Raw genomic sequence first — 18,603 nt, forward strand, 5'->3', positions numbered from 1 at the left:
AGCTTACTGACCACTGGACTAGTCTTCCTAGTTTGGTATAAGCAGTTTTCCCTTAGCCACCCTAGAGCAGCAGGACCCCATGAAGTGAAAAATTAAACAACTAATAGGAGTAAAGTTTAGTGGAACAATTATTTGGTATCACTCCAAAACTAATTGTTTCTGAAGAGATGTTTAAACCAATGTCAGCGCAAGGCAAGAGTTCTTGGCCTATGGCCAGCACCTTTGTAATGCATATTAGCTCAGATGAGGAGTACTTAAAAGTTAGAGAGAGAGGGAGACAGGGAGAGAGAAAGAGAGCATTTTCTCACTGCTCATGCTGCATTGGATTGTATTCTTGTCCTTGCTGAGACCAGCTGAATACCTGTGCAGTGCTTCCTTAACATGATTTTTGCCAAGGCTGACACCAGGTTCTGCTCTTTTTTCAGGTGGACTATCAGCTGTTGATCCCTCTGCTGACAGTAAAAACAGACATGCCAATTGCTTGCTGCCATTAACAATGACCATGACCCTTCATACCAAAACCTCTGGTGTTGCCCTGCTGCACCAGATTCAAGGCACTGAACTGGAGACTTTGAGCAGACCTCAGCTGAAGATTCCTCTGGATCGGTCGCTCAGTGAGATGTACGTGGAGAGCAACAAGACAGGGGTTTTTAACTACCCAGAAGGCACCACGTATGACTTTGCCACTGCCGCTCCAGTGTACAGCTCTACTAGCCTCAGTTATGCCCCTGCTTCTGAATCATTTGGGTCCAGCAGTCTGGGAGGGTTTCATTCGCTGAACAATGTCCCTCCAAGCCCCGTGGTATTCTTACAAACTGCGCCACAGCTCTCGCCCTTCATCCATCACCACAGCCAACAGGTACCTTACTACCTTGAAAACGATCAGAGCAGCTTTGGGATGAGAGAAGCTGGCCCCCCAACTTTCTACAGGTAAATCTTACATGTGATTTATTTTAACAGGATATGCAAAGTAGGATGTAGAGAAGCACGCAGAATTGTCTCTGTATAAATGGCCATGTAGTTTGATCAATTGAGTCACCAGTGAATAATTAGACTGTAAATGATAGTGTGGAGTAAACAAAACAGCTGTTGTGACTGTTGAGTAATTGTTGCTGTAAATGTTAGAAAGTGTACGTATATGAAAAATAAGTCTGATAATGAACATGAATGTGACCTAGGAAAAACAAGCCTAAAATAATAATCTGCAAAAGAATGGAAAACGAGCAAAAACCACATTAAAGAAAAATGAGAGTCTGAAATACACTAGAAGGGATTTCTCCACTACCTTTGGTTAACTTCAGACCTGGTGTAAGTGATAGTTTGAGTCTGTAGCAAGAGGCTCTTTCCTCTGGCTGCCTGTAAAATGCTATGGGTGGCTTAGACGAGAAGCTGTTCAGAAACTCAGTGTCCTTCTTAGCAAAACTGTTATAGTCGACTTAATGACAAACAGCATTTCAACCATACAGAGCCTTTAGGAGTGGCAATAAATGCCTCATACCTGAAATGCATATTTGATTGGAGAGAGATAAGGAGATATTATTTCCCTAAACTAGCACATTTTATTAAAAGACGATATTTTTACTTTCTTTTCTCTGTAGCTTCTTGTGTTCCTTAATGGAACACTTCTATAAAAATGTTCTATGTGGGAGTACTGCATTAATATTTTTGAAGTTGTAGATGCATTTCAGTACTTTTTTCGGATTAGGTGGTGGAATGTGGCTGCAGAGAACTTTTAGATGGCATAGAATATATAAAACATCTTTAAGAGATGCCAAGGTTTTTATCAGCTCTCCTTCCTCATTTTCAATTTAAAAATAAAATACCCCACCCGCAAAATAAATAAATAAATCTCCGCGATGAAATGAAAATGTATTTTTTCTTTATTGGGAAAATACCAGGAATGCAACGCCCCTATATCCACTCTCTCACGAATTTTAACGTTTGGTAGCAACATTTTGCAGGATATTGTGCTGGGTTATGTTAAAGGTGATTTCCCCCCCTTAATCTGTGGCTCTGTCTCAGTTATCTGGGAGGTCTGAGCAACAAACTGCAGCTTAGGAAAAATTACTGTGTGTAATATTTAAGGCCAGCTTCCTGCACCCTAACTCTATTGGACAGTAAAATAATACTCAGTACGAATAAGAATCAGGCCACTAATCAGAGAGGAAGATTGAAGTTTTGTGAAGGATTTGTGTATCAGATAGTCTGTACTGATTGTCTCACATTGACAGCCACGGTGGTGACTTGAGCTGTTTCTATCACTGTAGGGCTGTACTTGATAGGATATTGGCCTGAAAACCCTAAACTGTAGCTCTTTTTTCCTCTTGGGCATGGACCAAATCACAAATATCCCAGCAAATAAAATAATTTTAATAGTGCTCAATTTATGAAGATATTTAAAGATAAAATCAGGAGTTAAAGTGCAGGCATTTCCAAAAAGGCGGTAGAGGGCACAAATTCCACACAACTCCAGTTTGCTTTACTCATTTCAGTTGTCCTATTGTCTTCAATGGGATTAGATGAGTAAGGAGAGCAGAATTTAGTCCTTTGGTGTAATAGTGTTGTATGATTGTCTTGGAGAGACACAATATTTGCAATGGAGCATCACAATAACATTATGGTTTAGGGATGCAAATGCATTCCCTGGAGCCAAATCAGCTGGGCCAGTAACTATTTAATAATTACTTACGATAAGTAGGAGATGAAGGTGTATTCTGCCACGCACTCTCCCACTTTAACATGTGGTTAAAATGTTAGAAATTTTCCTCCTCCTCCTCCTCACTCTCTTATTGCAGAAGTTAAATACAAATTATATTATATTTAATTAGCATGACATTTTGCATGTATACAGATAGATCTGTGTATGAATTCAGTATCACTTATATTTGATTTATTTATTAATTTTTCCATGTGTTTTTCAATACATTTCCATTGAAAAACAGTTCCTCTGAATTTCACGGCATGCTGTGACATACTGTATGTCTAGTACTGGATACTATCTTTTCTTATCTTACAAAGGTAGTACGTTCAAATCATAAGTGAGGAGTAGCTGTGGTTAATCTTTTAATTTTCTTAGAATTTGTGCATGTTTTATTGTCCTTTCGCTTTTTTCAGTACTTGATTTATCAAATATTACTATGTATTTTCATGAAATATTGTATTTTGTATTTTATGTGTATGAGTATCTTGCTATCAACTAAGAAAATGACTTCAGGCAATCTCAGTTTTTATATGAGATTTTGGTATAAAAATTTTCACTGTACTTTGCAATACGTTTCTGTCTCATTCAGGAAACACCAGAGGAGCCCTCCAGTGGCTAACTTAACGCTTGTAAATCACCATAGACAGCAACAGATTCATTCCTTTCTGTTGACCTATTAGTAAACTAAAAGGGTTACTCTACGGGCCTTGCACCCTCTAAGGGTCAGATATAAAAACTTGTTTGCCTGCTGTCTGGCTAGGAAACTGGCTCCAAATTCAGCACAAGCTCACACAAAACCAGATTGGACCTAGTATCCAGTCGATTATGGAGCCACTTATTTGTCAGTAGCAAAACACAAGACCAAGTGAAGTCAATACACTAGAGGAAGCATACTGTGAAAAAGCATCTGTGCATCACTAACACTCTCTGTCTTTCTCAAATGGAGCTGGAATGTTTTCTGGTGCCTCAAACCTAGAGTATATGGATAAAGTATCTGTTTAATTTTGCAGATGTGTAATATCTCCAACGCTTATTAAGGCTGAATTGTTAAAAAAAGTCTCTTGGCTGTTTCCCATCAATGTGATCACGTTCTTAACACTTGCCTAAAGCAGTCCAAAAAAAATGACAAAGATACGTTGATCCCCATCCTAGTGGAGTTTGTAAATCCCCACTCAGGGTATCAGAATTTGGAAAAAGAGTGCTGACCCTGCTATTCTAAGCTGTTTTCTATAGCTCCAATGACTTCAGTGGCTAAGCCTTACGGCTGTTTATATAGGGAGCAGAATTTTAAAAAGTACTACAGTATATACAAAATCCAAGGACAAAATGTTTCCTTTTCTTTTTAAATATAGAGTTGTATGCTCTCATATAAGGGAATACCCACATAGTAGTCTCTTTTCTGTGGAAAGTTTCCTTTTGATTTCACAGTTGGTGTTAGGCATCTGTAATATAGGAATGCTGATGTTATGTCCTGAAGACTAGGAATGGTTCTGATTATAGAGCCTGTCCTCCTGTCCCTGTCAATTGTGCAAAAATGGCTGATAGAGGAAGGATGGCACCATGCTTCCCTATGTTATAAGGGTTTTGTTAGAATAAATCCATTAGAGATTGTGATGTGCTCTAATTTTATGGTGATGGGGGCTATACAAGTACCTAAGATATCTATCTACTAGTTTTTATTTGAGTATGTGTCAGTGTGGGTTCCACTCTAGGTGCACATATGCCCCACGCACTCAAGGTTGGGTTGTTTTTAATAACAGTGCCCACTGGGGCTGCTCAGGTGCCCCATGCCTCTTGTGCTCCTCTGAAAGAGCATAAAGGGCAGTGCACCCACAACCCTCCTGAGCTTTCTTACCGCTTGCCAGACTTCATCGGTGACCCCTTTAAGTCTGTTCTTCTGTGAAACAGCCAATACACAAGAAGATCTTAGTACCCCATCCTATCATAGGAGGGCTGGCTGGAGGTTAGAACTCAAACATACAGAAAGGAGTTCCCTTTTCATTCCATCCCCTGACAAAGCCATTAATTGTGGACAGACTGGGGAGCTCACTTGGGCAATTTACAAATCCAGGAATCCTGGTTCCTGAGTGACATGGAGCTACAGATAAATATCCTAGAACTCAGAACTGTGAGAGTGCCATACATAATATTCCTACTGGGCCGCCAAAACTCAATCGTGCATATCTTCACAAACATCATGACAGCCATGCATGACATAAATAAGAAAGGAGGTGAGTGCTCCACACCCATTTGCCTGGAAGTCCTTGACCTCTGGAATTGGCGCCATCAGAACAGGGTAACTCCAATGACCCTTTGTCTCCCAGGAGTCAGCAATAACTTAACAGGCTTCTTGAGCAGGCAATCAGTGATCATCCATGAATAGTCCTTGCACAGATCCATCACAGAAGAGCTAGTCAATCAGTGGGGATCCCCCGCAATAGACTTGTTTGCCACCAAGGACAATACAAAATGTCAGAACTTTTACTCTAGGAGAAGCCTGAGTACAGAGTCACTATTGGATGCCTTCCTTCATCAGTGGATCAGAGGCTTATTATGCTCCTTTCTACCAATTTCCCTGATTCTGAGGCTGATTTCCAAGATAAAAAAAGCTAAAACCATGATCATTCCAGTACTTCCATGTTGGCTGAGGCAGTTCTTCCATTCAGCGTCTCATCTAGCTCCCAGACAGACTGGATCTGATCTCACAGAACCCCAACTAAATGCTCCATCCAGACCTGAAGTCAGTGTGCCTGAGGACTATGGATAGGGACTGCTCCCTACAGGTCCAGGAAATCCTGATAAAAAGCAGGAAGATGTCTACCATAAAAATGCACTTTTCAAAATGAGAGGTCCTCAATAGGTTTAGGTCTCTCTGAGCTGCCCATAATTCAGTCCTCAAGACTGAAGATTCTTGACTACCTACTACACCTCTAGCAGGTTGGTCTTTTTCTCAGCTTTATTAAAATCCACTTTACATCGATGTTGGCACGTCACCCAGCTGTGCAATCATGCTTAGTCTTCTCTTACCCCACAGTATCAAAATTCCTTAAAGGGCTGCTACACACTTACCCCCCAGTCAGAGAACTGAGTCCTGCCTGGGACATCAGCACAGTCCTCCTGAGACTTGTGAAGTCTCCTTTTGAGCCTTTCAGGATGTTTCTTACACCACTTCACTCTGAAGATGATCTTCCTAGTAGCTGTTACTTCAGCCAGAACAGTGAGTGTGCTTCAGGCGCTTTTGGCTGAACCTCCCCTTCAGCATTCCACAGGGACAAGGCAGCGCGAGACCTTACTGGAAACTTATCCCCAAAGTGGTCTTTGAATTTCGTATGAAGCAATCCGTCAATTTACCAGGATTCTTCCTGAAACCATATTTAGCATTGAGAGAGAAAAGAAGTTACACAAACTAGATGTATCAAGGACTCTGTTTTAGAATATTGACAGGACAAAACCATTCAGACTGTCAACTCATCTATTTCTGGCTATAGCTGGGCTTTCAAAAGGCCAAGCTCTCTCATCTCAAAAGATATTGCCATGGATTACGGAATGTATCTGCAATGCCCTTTGTTTCCTTACACAGGAGCATGAGGCGGCACAGGGTACTTGTGTAGCCCCTGCTGTTTTAAAAAATCTGGTCTTGTGTACACGGGGCTCATGTTCACCTACGGTGGGATCCACACTGACTACAGCATCTCGAAGAACCACAGTAACGGATGGCTGCACAAAGGCAGCATTGGAATTAGAGGCAGTGGCATGGTGAGAGATGATCTCACAGAGATGGCATCAGAACTAGAAGTGGCAGCATGGCAAGAGATCACGCTGCAGAGACAGCATCATGGCTAAATGTGGTGGAGAGGGGTGATGCAGAGGCAGTTAAAGGTGATGGCACAGAGATGACATCACCAATAGAGGCGGTGGCATGGCAAGAGATGATACAGGGGCAGTAGCAAGATGTCTCTCGATGGAAGCCAGATAGCTCTTTTGCCTAGGGGCAGAAGATGGACCTGCCTGAGTGCATTCCTGGGCTGTGAGACTTCAGTAACTACTGATCACAAACGTGGGTAGAGAGCATGGAAGGGGAAGAGGAAGAAGTGAGGAGTAGGGGAGGGATAGCTCAGTGATTTGAGCATTGGCCTGCTAAACCCAGGGTTGTGAGTTTAATCCTTGAGGGGACCACTTAGGGATCTGGGGCAAAAATTGGTCCTGTTAGTGAAGGCAGGGAGCTGGACTTGATGACCTTTCAAGGTCCCTTCCAGTTCTAGGAGATTGGTATGTCTCCAATTATTATTATTAAAACAACATATGTCTTTTGGACTGTTGCACCAAACTGAGGCAAACGGCTACTCCTAAGATGCTGAGGGGCTGGTATTTTACTTATTATTCATTTAAACATACAGGTGTTGTCTTGTCCCAAAATAATGTTGTATTTCTTTTCCCCCAGTGAAGTTTTCTTTGTTATATACACAGACTCAGTGCTCGCGAGAGGGGAAATATTGCCCATTCAAGGCATACAGGGAATGTATTTAGTTCTTCCAAGATTTCAGGAGCTGGAGCTGGTAGTATTTAGTTTTAAGAGGAACACCCGGATATTTGAACCTGATCCTTTCTGCAGCCAACAACACCTGGCAGAAGGGTTACATGTTTAAGTTCCATGGTTTTATGGATGTGAATAATGGCAATAAATAGGGCAGTTGCAGTTTTGATTAGCAGTTGGAGCCTAACAGCAACAGGAGAAAATTAAATGTTTTTGTTAAGGGGGGCAGCATTTTCCTCTCCTAGAAAGAAAATCCTCAGAAAAGGAAATGCAGAAAGAGCTAGAAGGCATCAGCAGTGTAGGAGAGCAACTATGTGTCCAGTTAATATCAGCAGCAAGTAACGTGAATGTGCATGTGTTTGCTGGAGACTATACTGAGTTTAAAAGCACTGAGTCTGATTCTGCTCTGCTCATGTAAATTTAGAATAACTCCATTCAATTCTACTTAGAGTGACCAGACGTCCCAATTTTGAGGAGTTTGTCCCATGTCCAGAGTATGGTCGGGAAGCCATTTGTCCCAATATTTTGTTTCCTGGTCTTCGACAGCAATTCAGTGAAGAGTCCCTTAGTCGCGGACAGTCTTTGGTAGTATTTCGGCGGTAAGTGCTTCTGTCTTTGGCGGGTAGGTTTATTACCTGCAGCCGAAATACTGCCGAAGACAACCGCGACTGAAGGACTCTCCACCGAATTGCCGCCGAACTCCCGGACAGATGAGTATAAAAAAACCCAAACAAAACCACCCCCCTGCGGCAGTCCTGATATTTCCCCCTTAACATCTGGTCACCCTAATTCTACTGGGAGAGGATCCCTCCCCGTTTGAGAGTAAATTCCTTTTGTGTTTATAAGTATCACTCAACATCCATGTGCCATACTTGCAAGTAGCAAGTAAATTGGTCCTAATGTCCCAAGTAGTTTTAGCAAAACCTGCTTTTTTTCCTTGTTTCCTTGGAACTGGTAAGGCTCTTCCTTGTTAGCTGCTGTATGACACAGCTGTGCCTGTGCTCAGCCTGAATACACTGCCTTTTCCATTGCTGGCTGCTTCAGTGTTGATTTGCTCCAGCCACCACAGGATTTTGAAGCACAATCTGGCGTGTGGATGTCCTATAATTCACTGTACAATCGCATGGCAAATTCAGTTAAGAAGTGGCAGGGTAACAAAGTGGCAGAAGATTTGGTCCCAGCACTAGAAACAGGTGATCTGACAGTAAAGTGAGTAGGAAGTTAAAATGGCAGTAGCAGGAGAGGTGAATGCAGCAATATTATTCAGGGCCCAAGGTCTCCCAGGAGGGAACCTGGAACAGATTGTGTGCCCCACTAAGCCCCACCTCTCTCTTTGGTGTTTCCTACTGTCTAGCTTAGGTGGCTAAGTATGCTGACTTTTGTGAATTCCATTCTTAGGTGCCTTACTTTCTCCATGCATTGTATAGGGAGTATGGTCTGCTAACTCAGGATTGTGAATTTCATCTAGGCATCAGGAAGCCTAAAAGTTAGGTGCGGCAACACTCAAGTTTCTTTGTGATTCAAGCTCCTGGTGTTCAAAAAAAATAAATTAAAATAAGTGACCCATGTTTATGTTTTGGTTATACTTTGAACCTAACAGTTAGATCCCTGTTTCAAACCATGTGCCACAGAATCCTTTGTATCAGGAGTGTTCCCTTAAAATGACTGTAGCAGTTGCAAAGAATACGTAGGTGTGCTTGGAGCAGATGTGCCAACTCCAATCATAATTTGGGTAGCTAATACACTGAAGGACAGCTCTATCTATTTACTTCCCTTTATATAGGGTTTGTCTACACTATGAACTAGGTAGCAGCAATGGAGGCATTACTGAGCTGTGTTGAGTACAAACCTGTGTGAAAACTGTGGGTATGTCCTTGGCACAGCAGAGCCGTGTCTCTACTGCTGCTGCCCATGCTACCACAACTACAGTACTATTTATATATGCACTACTTCTCACTGAGCTACTGTGAGTATCTGTACATGAGCAGGGAATCACAGTCCTAGCTCGCAATATAGACAAAGCCATAGTATCCCTCCATAAGCAAAAATGATTAATATAAGCAAGAAAAAATGTGCATGCCACTAATGTGTAAATTCCTGTAGCTCTTTTATTACCTGGAAATAGAGTGCACAGTGTGGATTATTTTAAACTTAAAATATATAGATAGAGAAATATTTCTCTCTTTGTTTCATCCCCTATGAGAACTTCTGTCCCATTTTCTTGTGGGCTGCTGTCCTCATTGATATCAGTAGTAGGGATATGCACGCCAATCCCAGAGTTGCAAATTCAGCTGAATCTTCAAAGACTGAGAGGATGATTCAGACATGTTTAATGGAAAACGGTTGTGTGATAAAAAGCCAAATTAAAGGAGATGCAACATAAAACTATGTACCTGGTTGTTCTTTATGATAAGCATGTGAGAATCAGTACACTTCGAACAGGTGTAGGAGTGTCCACGAGGCATGCACAGGGCCAGTCAAGGAAGCCAAATGTTGCTAAGACTGGGTGCCTGAGTGAATGTTTATTATTGCTGTTTCTTGCTGGTCCAAGTTACAAGTATAACAAACAAGCTGAAGGAAATAGGAAACACATCAGAGAATACTACAAAGAGAATTTTTCACAAATGTCTTGAAGGTAAATTTCACTGTTCTTATGGACACAGTGAATTGGTAGTGCTGCCTATACTTAAGGTTGCCCTACACTTCCCATTTTAAGACCCACTTTTCAGTTGCTTATAATTTTGTCAGCTTAAAAGTGTTCAGGCTGAAATTTTCTGTGCCAGGTGTCTGTCTCAAGTTGATTTTTTTCTTTTTTTAAGTTTCAGCCAAAATGGCTCAGGTGTTTCTGAGAATAATGGGAAAATACCTTGTTTTGCCTGTATTGAAATAGTCTTGTTTGTGTTTTGTATTTTGTTTAAAATTGAGTATCAGAGGGCTAGCCGTGTTAGTCTGGATCTGGATCTGTCTGTTAGTCTATAAGGTGCCACAGGACTCTTTGCTGTTTAAAATTGAGACACTCTAGTTCCTCCATGCTGTAGAACAGTTTGGCATTGGGAGGTCACCCTAGTGTCAGGGATGTGCTTTTTTGCTTTTCCCAGGAAATCCTGCCCAAATTTGGCCAAGTTATACGCCTCTTAAAAATCTCAATTTGAATGTACTCAGTAGACATTTGTTAGAGTTTGCCAGTTAGATTCTCTGAAGATTTCATCTGCACAGAGCATGCTGCATCACCTCACGGCTCCTATATGCTGACTGGACTGTGTATGCATCACCCCAACAGAGCGACTGAGCATGCTCCATCCCACGGCAGCTGGGCTGTGCAGGACTTTCACTGCAATTACTGCTCCTGGCTGATGCAGGTCATTGTGGTGTCAGGCACAGAAACTGGTATCTGGAAGACTGTCTCTCTTGTACTCTTAAGGACCCTCCTGCTGGCCCAGCCAGCATGAGAAAGCAGCCTGACTCAAATGCAGAGAAGTCAAGAGGTGGACTGGGCAGTGGAACAGAGAGAGAGAGTAGAGACTAGATTGGTACAAGGAGTGTGGGGGGCGAGGGAAGAGAGACTGTGAGTGGGGTGGGGTGAAAACTGGGAATAGGAGATCAGGTGAGGAGACTGTGACTGACTGGGTAAGGTGACTGAGAGCTAGGAGCTGGTGTGGGGGTGGGTGGGTGGAAAGACTAATTTTGGATGAGAAGCAGGAAGGAGTCTGGGACTTTGACAGGGGACATGGAGAGCGAAACCTGGACTGGGTGAGCAAGGGCACTGGGATGAGTTGCTGAGGGGAGGAAGAGGCAGGACTTGGGACAGGTTCAGGCTGGAGAATACAGGAGTCAGATTTGGGGGGAACAGGGATACTATTGGGTCTGTCCCCACTAGAATACACTCTTCCAGAGCCTGGAATGGAAACCAAGCTTCTTGAGTGAGTCTCACCATTCTTCTGCTGTCAGCAAATATCTGTGAAACCCATTGGCAAAATGTATATTTCATCTCCCTTTAGTGTTGGTCCTACGTGGAGAATGATGACCTACTAGTGTTGTCAGTTATTTCGTTAGCCAAATGGCAGAGGTCTGTGCAATGGATCTGATGTCCCATGTAGGTGTCAATATGATTCCACAAGTAGAATTTCTGGTTTTCAATTACTTTTTAAATAAAGAACCCTAGGCAAATAGACACAATTAATAGAATGTTAAGATTGCAAAGTCAAGCTCACAAAAATTAGGAAATGTCTGACTTAAGATTTGCCATACTACCTTAATTTGGTCCCCTCGTGATATCCATATTTAAGGCTACGGTTTTGTCACAGAGGTTGTGGAAGTCATGGAGTCCGTAACTTCCAAAGACCTCTGTGACTTCAGCCTGCAGGCAGCTGGGAGCTGTAAGGTCCTGCCAGTGGCTGGGAGCTGTGGGTACCCCTGGCACCCAAGGCGGCAGGGGCCTCCCAAGCTCCAAGCTGCTGTGGGCAGCAGGGGTACTCCACAGCTCCTGGCTGCCATGGGTGGCAGGGAGCCCCCACAGCTCCTGGTTGTGGGGGAAGGAGACCCTGGAGTTCCGAGCCCTCACAGGTGATGGGGCCCCTGGAGCTCCCAGCCAGGATCCCGCAGCTGCCCAGCAGCTCCCCATTTTGTCATGGATATTTTTAGTAAAAGTCAGGGACAGGTCACGGGCTTCCGTGAATTCTTCTTTATTGCCTGTGACCTGACCCTGACTTTTACTAAAAATATCAGTGACAAAATCTTAGCCTTATACATATTGTACTGACTTTAATTATATGATCATATATTATTTTTTCCACAGGATCCCTACATCATTCAGTGCACGGGATGGACTATGCTTTGCAGATCAATCAGGCTTGTGTAGTGAATGAGGCTGTTGTCTGTAGGACCCCTATGTTATCTGTTGCAAAAGTTGGAAGACATGCAGTGAAAAAGGCATAGGATTGCAGAAAGAGAAAAGATGGTCTGATGGTTAAGGCAATTGAGTACTGCCCTGGAGAATTTGATAATATCCCAGTATCAGCCGAAAGTTCCTATGTGATGTTGAGCAAATCACTTAAACTAGACTTTTCACAGGTGGTCATTAAGTGTGTGTTCCTCATGTTCTTCATGCACAGCTTGAGACACTGGTGTCTAATTTGCAGAAGTTCTGAGCACTCACAGCTGCAAATGAAGTCAATGGGAGCTGTGCTTTTAACATATATAGTTCTATACACTACTAAATATTCTGAAAAATCACGTTCTAAGCATCAAATTGGGCACCCAAAATTCAAATTAATTTTTTACCTTAACCTCTCTGTGCCTCAGTTCACCATCTGTAAAACGAGAATAACAATACTATCTAACTTCACAGGGATGTTGTGAGAATAAATGTATAAATGTTTGTGAAGCACTTAAGATACTACAGTAGTGAGCACCATGGAAAAGTCCATTAGGAAATTCATAGTTCTGTCTTTAGAGCAGGGTTTGAAAAGTGTGCAATAAATAAGGCACGAGGCCACAGGTTGAATAATGAGGAAAAAATATAGAATAGCTTGTGAATTCAGTAAGGCTGGCCCTAGAAATCAATGGGAATAAGTAGATGAGGGACCATTGCACAAGAACAGAGTCAATAAACCATCCCTTAGGTTCCCCTTGTTTCCTTCTTTTGACATGCATTCTTTGAGCTACTCTTCCCAATTTCTTAAATTCCCCAGCTCAGGTGAAGAATTTTGCATACTGTGTTTTAATGAGACATTGAAAGTCTTACTCCTTAAGAATTAGATGTTTCATATTAATATTATAGTGGAGTGCTAGTTCCACTATAGTTAAGGTTGAGAAACCCTTTCTGTAAAAAGGATTATTCTTCTTACTGCTCTAAAATCCTCACAGTTACTCAGATTGCCTTGAAATTTAGTGTGCCTCATGCCTTTCTTAGGGGGTCTGCCTAGCCCCTTCCACATGTGATCTGGGATGTGTAGGGGAAAGTATTGGTCAAGGACTGTCGAAGGAGTCTGGTCCAAACACGAGAGGAAGCACAGCATAAACTGGCAAGACCTCAGAGCAATCCAATATGGTCTTAAGGCTCTGCTTCCATATCTGGACTTACTTCAAGTGCTGATCGTGACAGACAGCACCTCAGTGATGTCATACATCAATTGACAAAGGGGACAAGATCTACAGTCATTCAAAGAGAAGCTCACCTCATGATGACTTGGTCAAAAAAGAATCTGTAGTCAATTTGCTCCATTCACATCCAAGACAAAATTGAATGTTACAACCAACTGGCTCAGCAGGCAAAAGTTAGGTCATCCAGAATGGATGTCTAGAAGTGTTTCATCTCCTGGTAAAAAATGTTGTCTATCTCTGTGATAGATCTGTTGGCCTCCCACCTGAATCTAAAGGTTTCAGTGTTGTTGTCTTCAGTGGGATTGCAGAGCCACAGCAACAGATGCCTTGTTGCAAGGATGGCCAAAAGAGACTCTTACATGCCTTCCATTCCTTTTCCTCTCCTCACAAAAATACTGCAAAAGAACAGATCAGAAGAGAAGCAGCACTGGTAATTTTGGTATTCTGATTCTAATCAAGGAAGCCTCGATTCGCTGATGTCCTTGACCCGATACAAAGACCTCCCCATCTACCTTCCATCAAGAAGGGATATGATATTACAAAAACCAATCATGCATCAAGATCCAGATAGTTTGAGCCTAACTGCCTTGTTTTTGAACAGAGCCTCTTAAGCCAAAGAGGTTATTCAGACAGCTAATATCCACAATTTTAGCTTCCAGGAATAAATCTATTATCTTAGTGTATTCACTGCCTGGTTGAGCTTTAACAATTTGTGCCAGGACAGGGGTCTCACTCCCACACTCTTTCAGTCTGCGTCAGTACCACAGATGCTCAAATTTCTTCAAAATGAATTTGGGTTAGGCCTGGTAGTTAAGACTCTAAAAGGTCAAGTTGCTGCTTTGCTGTACTAAGGATGCTAGACAAAATAGTGAATTCCATCTTAGCTACATGTCCAGCATTTTTCTATGAGGGCAGCATGTCTTCTACATCATCCTGACATGCTGGTTCTCATTGTCTTTACAGGCCCTCCATTTGAACCACTCACAAAGGTGTCTCATTACTTTCTAATCATTAAAATGACTTTTTTCATGACAGTCATGTCTGCTGGCAGTGTATTTGAGCTAGAAGCTCTTTTGCTACAGCCTCAGGGCTGCACACAAGGTTAAAGTGGTACTCAGAACCAACTCTGTCTTCACAGTAAAGAGCTTCAGCACACAGCTGACATCAGAAGGACAAATGCTTGACAAATTGTATTTTATTATCCAATATGAAAGGGAAAGGAGGTTTGAAAATTTTACATTTTCAGGTGGATGAGATATTGAATCTTAGAAGTCAGAAAGCTTATCTCCACCCTGAGAGCCAGGGCATCCTCATAGGCAAAAGATTTCAGGTCTCATACCAGAAAATCTGTAAAACAGCAACCTTGTCATCTGTTCATGCCACTTTCAAACTTCTACAAGCTGGATATCAGGCATTATCTGATGCTGCCTTCAGTAGACAGGTGCTCCTTGCTGTAGCATCACAATAAGTACGAGGAAAGGATTATCCCCTTTCACATCTGTACATAACTGTATAGAGTTCCCTCCTCTTGAGTGGACACTGCTAGAAAAATCCCAATGTCATGGATCTGTGGATCTCATTACAAGTAAGAATAGGAAAATTTGTCTGAGTCTTGCCTGACAATTTCCTTTCTTTGAGTAGAGAGGTCTACAGAACCTACCCACCCTGAATGGGGTGTGTGTTGAGAAAAGATACTGAATTATTAATTGGCACTCAAAGCCTGTTGTTCATGGAATTCCTTGCTCTGCAGAGGATTGTTCAATTTAGTCGATATTTAATTTTCCTTACTGATCTAGAATACTGAGTTTTTGCTAGGCTGTGGAAGTGTCTCAACTGATAGTTTCTCAGGTGGAGCCTTAAGTCCCCTGCCTCTGACTGACAGGTTTGGTCTACCTCCAAGGCTGCATAGAGCAGAGTGCCATGGATCTCTAGCTCTAATTACTTCAAGAAAAGAAATTTTCAAGCAAGCCATAGATAAATTTTCCTGTTTTCAGATGGAAAAGGTCTGGTTTTTGATTTGTTGTCTTTTTCTTTGTTCTTTTTTTCCCTCCATCTCCCCCTGCAAATTCTTGGAGAGTCCTTTGTATGTCTCTGCAAAACACTTCAGCTTTGACAAAATAGTATATTTTGATAAAAAACCATTTAATCGAAAATGTTCTGACCAGCTCTAATGCTGAGCACCAGCAACTCCCAGTTGAATTCAATGAGATTTCATTATCTTTGAAAATCAATCTGCTTATGTAGGTGTCTAAATCTTACTTTAGGAGCCTTAATTTAGATACCCAAGTTTGAACACTTTGGTCAAGGTGTGTAATACTGTTTCCATACACACAAGTGCATGGATGGAACTTACAGTATAAATATAATCCAAAAAATAGATGAAAACTGATTGTCTCTACATTTATAGAAAAACAGGCATCTTTGGAAAAAGAATATTTTTCTGTTAAACTTTCTCTCCCCCATCCCAGTAGTTTCATAGAAAAGCTGAGCACTACTGTCCAAAGACAATAAATGGTGGGAAAGTTCAATGAAGTACCATGACACAGAAGCCAGAAAGAGTTCTCTAATTCTCCATTGGCGTGGTCATTGTAAGAACGACATCAGTAGATTGGAAGTATTTGTGAAAAACAAAACAAAACTTTTTATTAATTAACATCAACACAAAGGGCAAAACTAAGGAGAACATACCCAGAATATTATTTATTATTACTATTATTTATTCAGCACCCATGATTGTGATAGTTGCCATACAAATCCAAATGAAAAGACACAAATCCTTGCCAGGAGAGCCTGAAATCTAAAAATAGTCAAAATACAGACAGAGGAATGAGAAATAGGAAAAGGCAACATAATTTTTCTTATCACAATTTTTCATCTTTTTCCCTTGATTATTTTAACATCAGTGTCATAGTAGCCTTAAGCCAAAATATTTAAAAGGGCCCTCTGATTTTAGGGCTCAACTTGAGATATATTTGTCCTGATTTTCAGATATGCTGAGCTAGTCAGTCAAAAGTTGGAATTTTTGCTCCATAGGAAGTTTCAAAAATCATTTAGTTTAATTTTGGAACAAAAAGCTGAATTTTGAAATTTACCATGGAAGGGAAATAAAAAAAAAATCAGGAGTTTAGCAGAATAATGAGAAGTTTAGCAGACTAATGGGGAGCTAGGAGCTACAGCTCCCATCCCCGTCCAGGTGTGCATCCTACAATACCCAGTACCCAGTTGTTAAGGCGTTCATGAGGGATATGGGAGACCCAGCTGTGGATATTAACTCTGCTGATTTGGAGCAGTGCATGAACCCATGTCGCCAACCGCCTAAGAAAGTGCCCTAATCATTGATGTGCAGCTTTCAACCAAGCTCTCAAATCTGACGTTTGGAGGGTGATGCTGGGGGCTGTGTGGTGAGGAATCCCATTTCTGTATTCCTGGCATCATTTAACAGCAGCAGGTTTAGTAGTAGCACATCTATGTGTGCATCCCTTAATGTAGGTGTGAGGCCAAAGGATCTAAGCCATGTTTATCTTCTGAGATCAACTCCTGTGGCCATTTCTCTCACACTGTGTCCAAGGTGTTTTATGCTGCTCCCAGAGCATGTCTAGCAAGTGTGCCAAGAGTTTTAGCTGCTTCTCTTTGTTCTTCCAGCAGGGAGTCCAAGATGAGACTCATGGCATCCCACAAGGCAGAGTTGACTGTGGGACATGGTGGCCAGATAGTTGGCAACCCAAAGGCCAGAGGAATTAGGTGAATAAGTCCTTCTGTCAAATATGTCCAGCATCTCTCTCAGTCAGTGTAGCTGGAATGAGATGCTCTGCTTAGCTCTTACCTCTACTGCCAATGTTACTGTGGAGTTGGCTGGAGGATGCTGTAACAGGAACACGTGTCCTTCGGCAGATATAGGATGCATACTTGGCAAAAATGAAAAGAGTGACAGCCAGATCTCCTTGGCGAAATTGAGGAGACCAGTGCTGAAAGACAGATTTTATTTGGTATATGTCTGTAAAATATCAAATAGGGGATCAAATATGTCTGGTGCTGTGATCCCTGTTTGCATGAGCCATTCTCCCTTGTAGTTCCTGGAATTGCCTCTGTTCATCAGGAGGTAAAACACATGAAACTCCAATTTGGTCTCTTGGTGAGGTACTATTAGTGTGTTCCTTCAGTGGGGACTCATATGAGTCCTCTAAAAGGGGATTTCATCCCATTCCTCAGGAATGCTACGGATCTGAGGGATCTGGTGCCTAGTAATGAAGGCTACATTGGTGCTAGGTAAGGAATCAGCTCTGGTGAAGACATCAGTGCCAAGGGACAATACACTGCTGGAAGGGATATTGGTGCCAGTGGTCAGTGCTGGAGCTGGTCTCACAGTTTCCAAAAGGGCTTTCAGAGTCCTGTTCATTAAGTATGTAAGCAGTTGCTGTAGACCCTGAATAATGTTCCGCCATGAGACCTGGATTTGAGAAAAGAAAAGGGGTGCAAATATACAAGGTAAAGTTGAGGGACCCTCCAAACCCATCTCCAAAGGTGTCAGAGGCACTTCAGAATGACCCCAGATCTGAACAGGTGAACAAGCAGTAGCAGAGTCCAAGCAGCAGTAAAGCATGTGGTGATTCCCAACTCATTCTTGGAGAAATCAAAACTCCCGTTGAGATCCAAAATGGTGACTTGTTCAGTTAATTAGTGAAGAGAGGTTTGTGAAGAAGTAGTGACAGTTATGCCATTTGAGAAGTCTCAAACTCTCCTGTGTTGGAAAGTAAGAAAGATGAAAGAAATTGTGCTTCCTCTTTCTTTTGTTTAAAGCTCCTTTTGTGGAAAGGTGTGCTTCCTCTCCTCCTTTAAGGTACCTGAATGGGTCTCTGACTCGACTTGAGGTGTCGAGGCAGAGGTATCGTCACAAAGGGACAGGTCTGTTATAGGTGTCAGAGCTGGTGCCAATGGCAATGGCATTGGATGAAGAGTCAGCATGGAGTTGGAGCTTTTGTGGCTTTATGGAGGCAGTGCTGACTTAGGCCACGTCTACACTACGGGATAATATCGAATTAGCTAAAATCGGTTTTATAGAACTGATATTATAAATTTGATTTCACGTGGCCACACTAGGCACAGTAATTCGGCGTTGTGCGTCCATGCTCCGAGGCTAATGTCGATTTCTGAAGCGTTGCATTGTGGGTAGCTCTTCTGTAGCTATCCCATAGTTCCCACAGTCTCCCCCGCCCCTTGGAATTCTGGGTTGAATCATTATTGTCGCGGGTGTTTCTGGGTAAATGTC

General features: G+C 42.1%; 1 protein-coding gene across 1 annotated transcript in view; it reads left to right on the forward strand.

Moving 5' to 3' along the window:
- Nucleotides 1–431: 431 nt before the first annotated feature.
- The window catches only part of ESR1 (estrogen receptor 1), a 184,708-nt gene continuing 166,536 nt past the window's right edge, over nt 432–18,603 (forward strand). Inside the window, exon 1 of the mRNA XM_075064048.1 lies at nt 432–930. Coding sequence (XP_074920149.1) covers nt 497–930 — 434 coding nt within the window. The 5' untranslated portion in view covers nt 432–496. The remainder of the gene's footprint in view (nt 931–18,603) is intronic.

Source organism: Chelonoidis abingdonii, chromosome 3 (assembly GCF_003597395.2).
Source record: "Chelonoidis abingdonii isolate Lonesome George chromosome 3, CheloAbing_2.0, whole genome shotgun sequence".
NCBI classification, from domain to species: domain Eukaryota; kingdom Metazoa; phylum Chordata; order Testudines; family Testudinidae; genus Chelonoidis; species Chelonoidis abingdonii.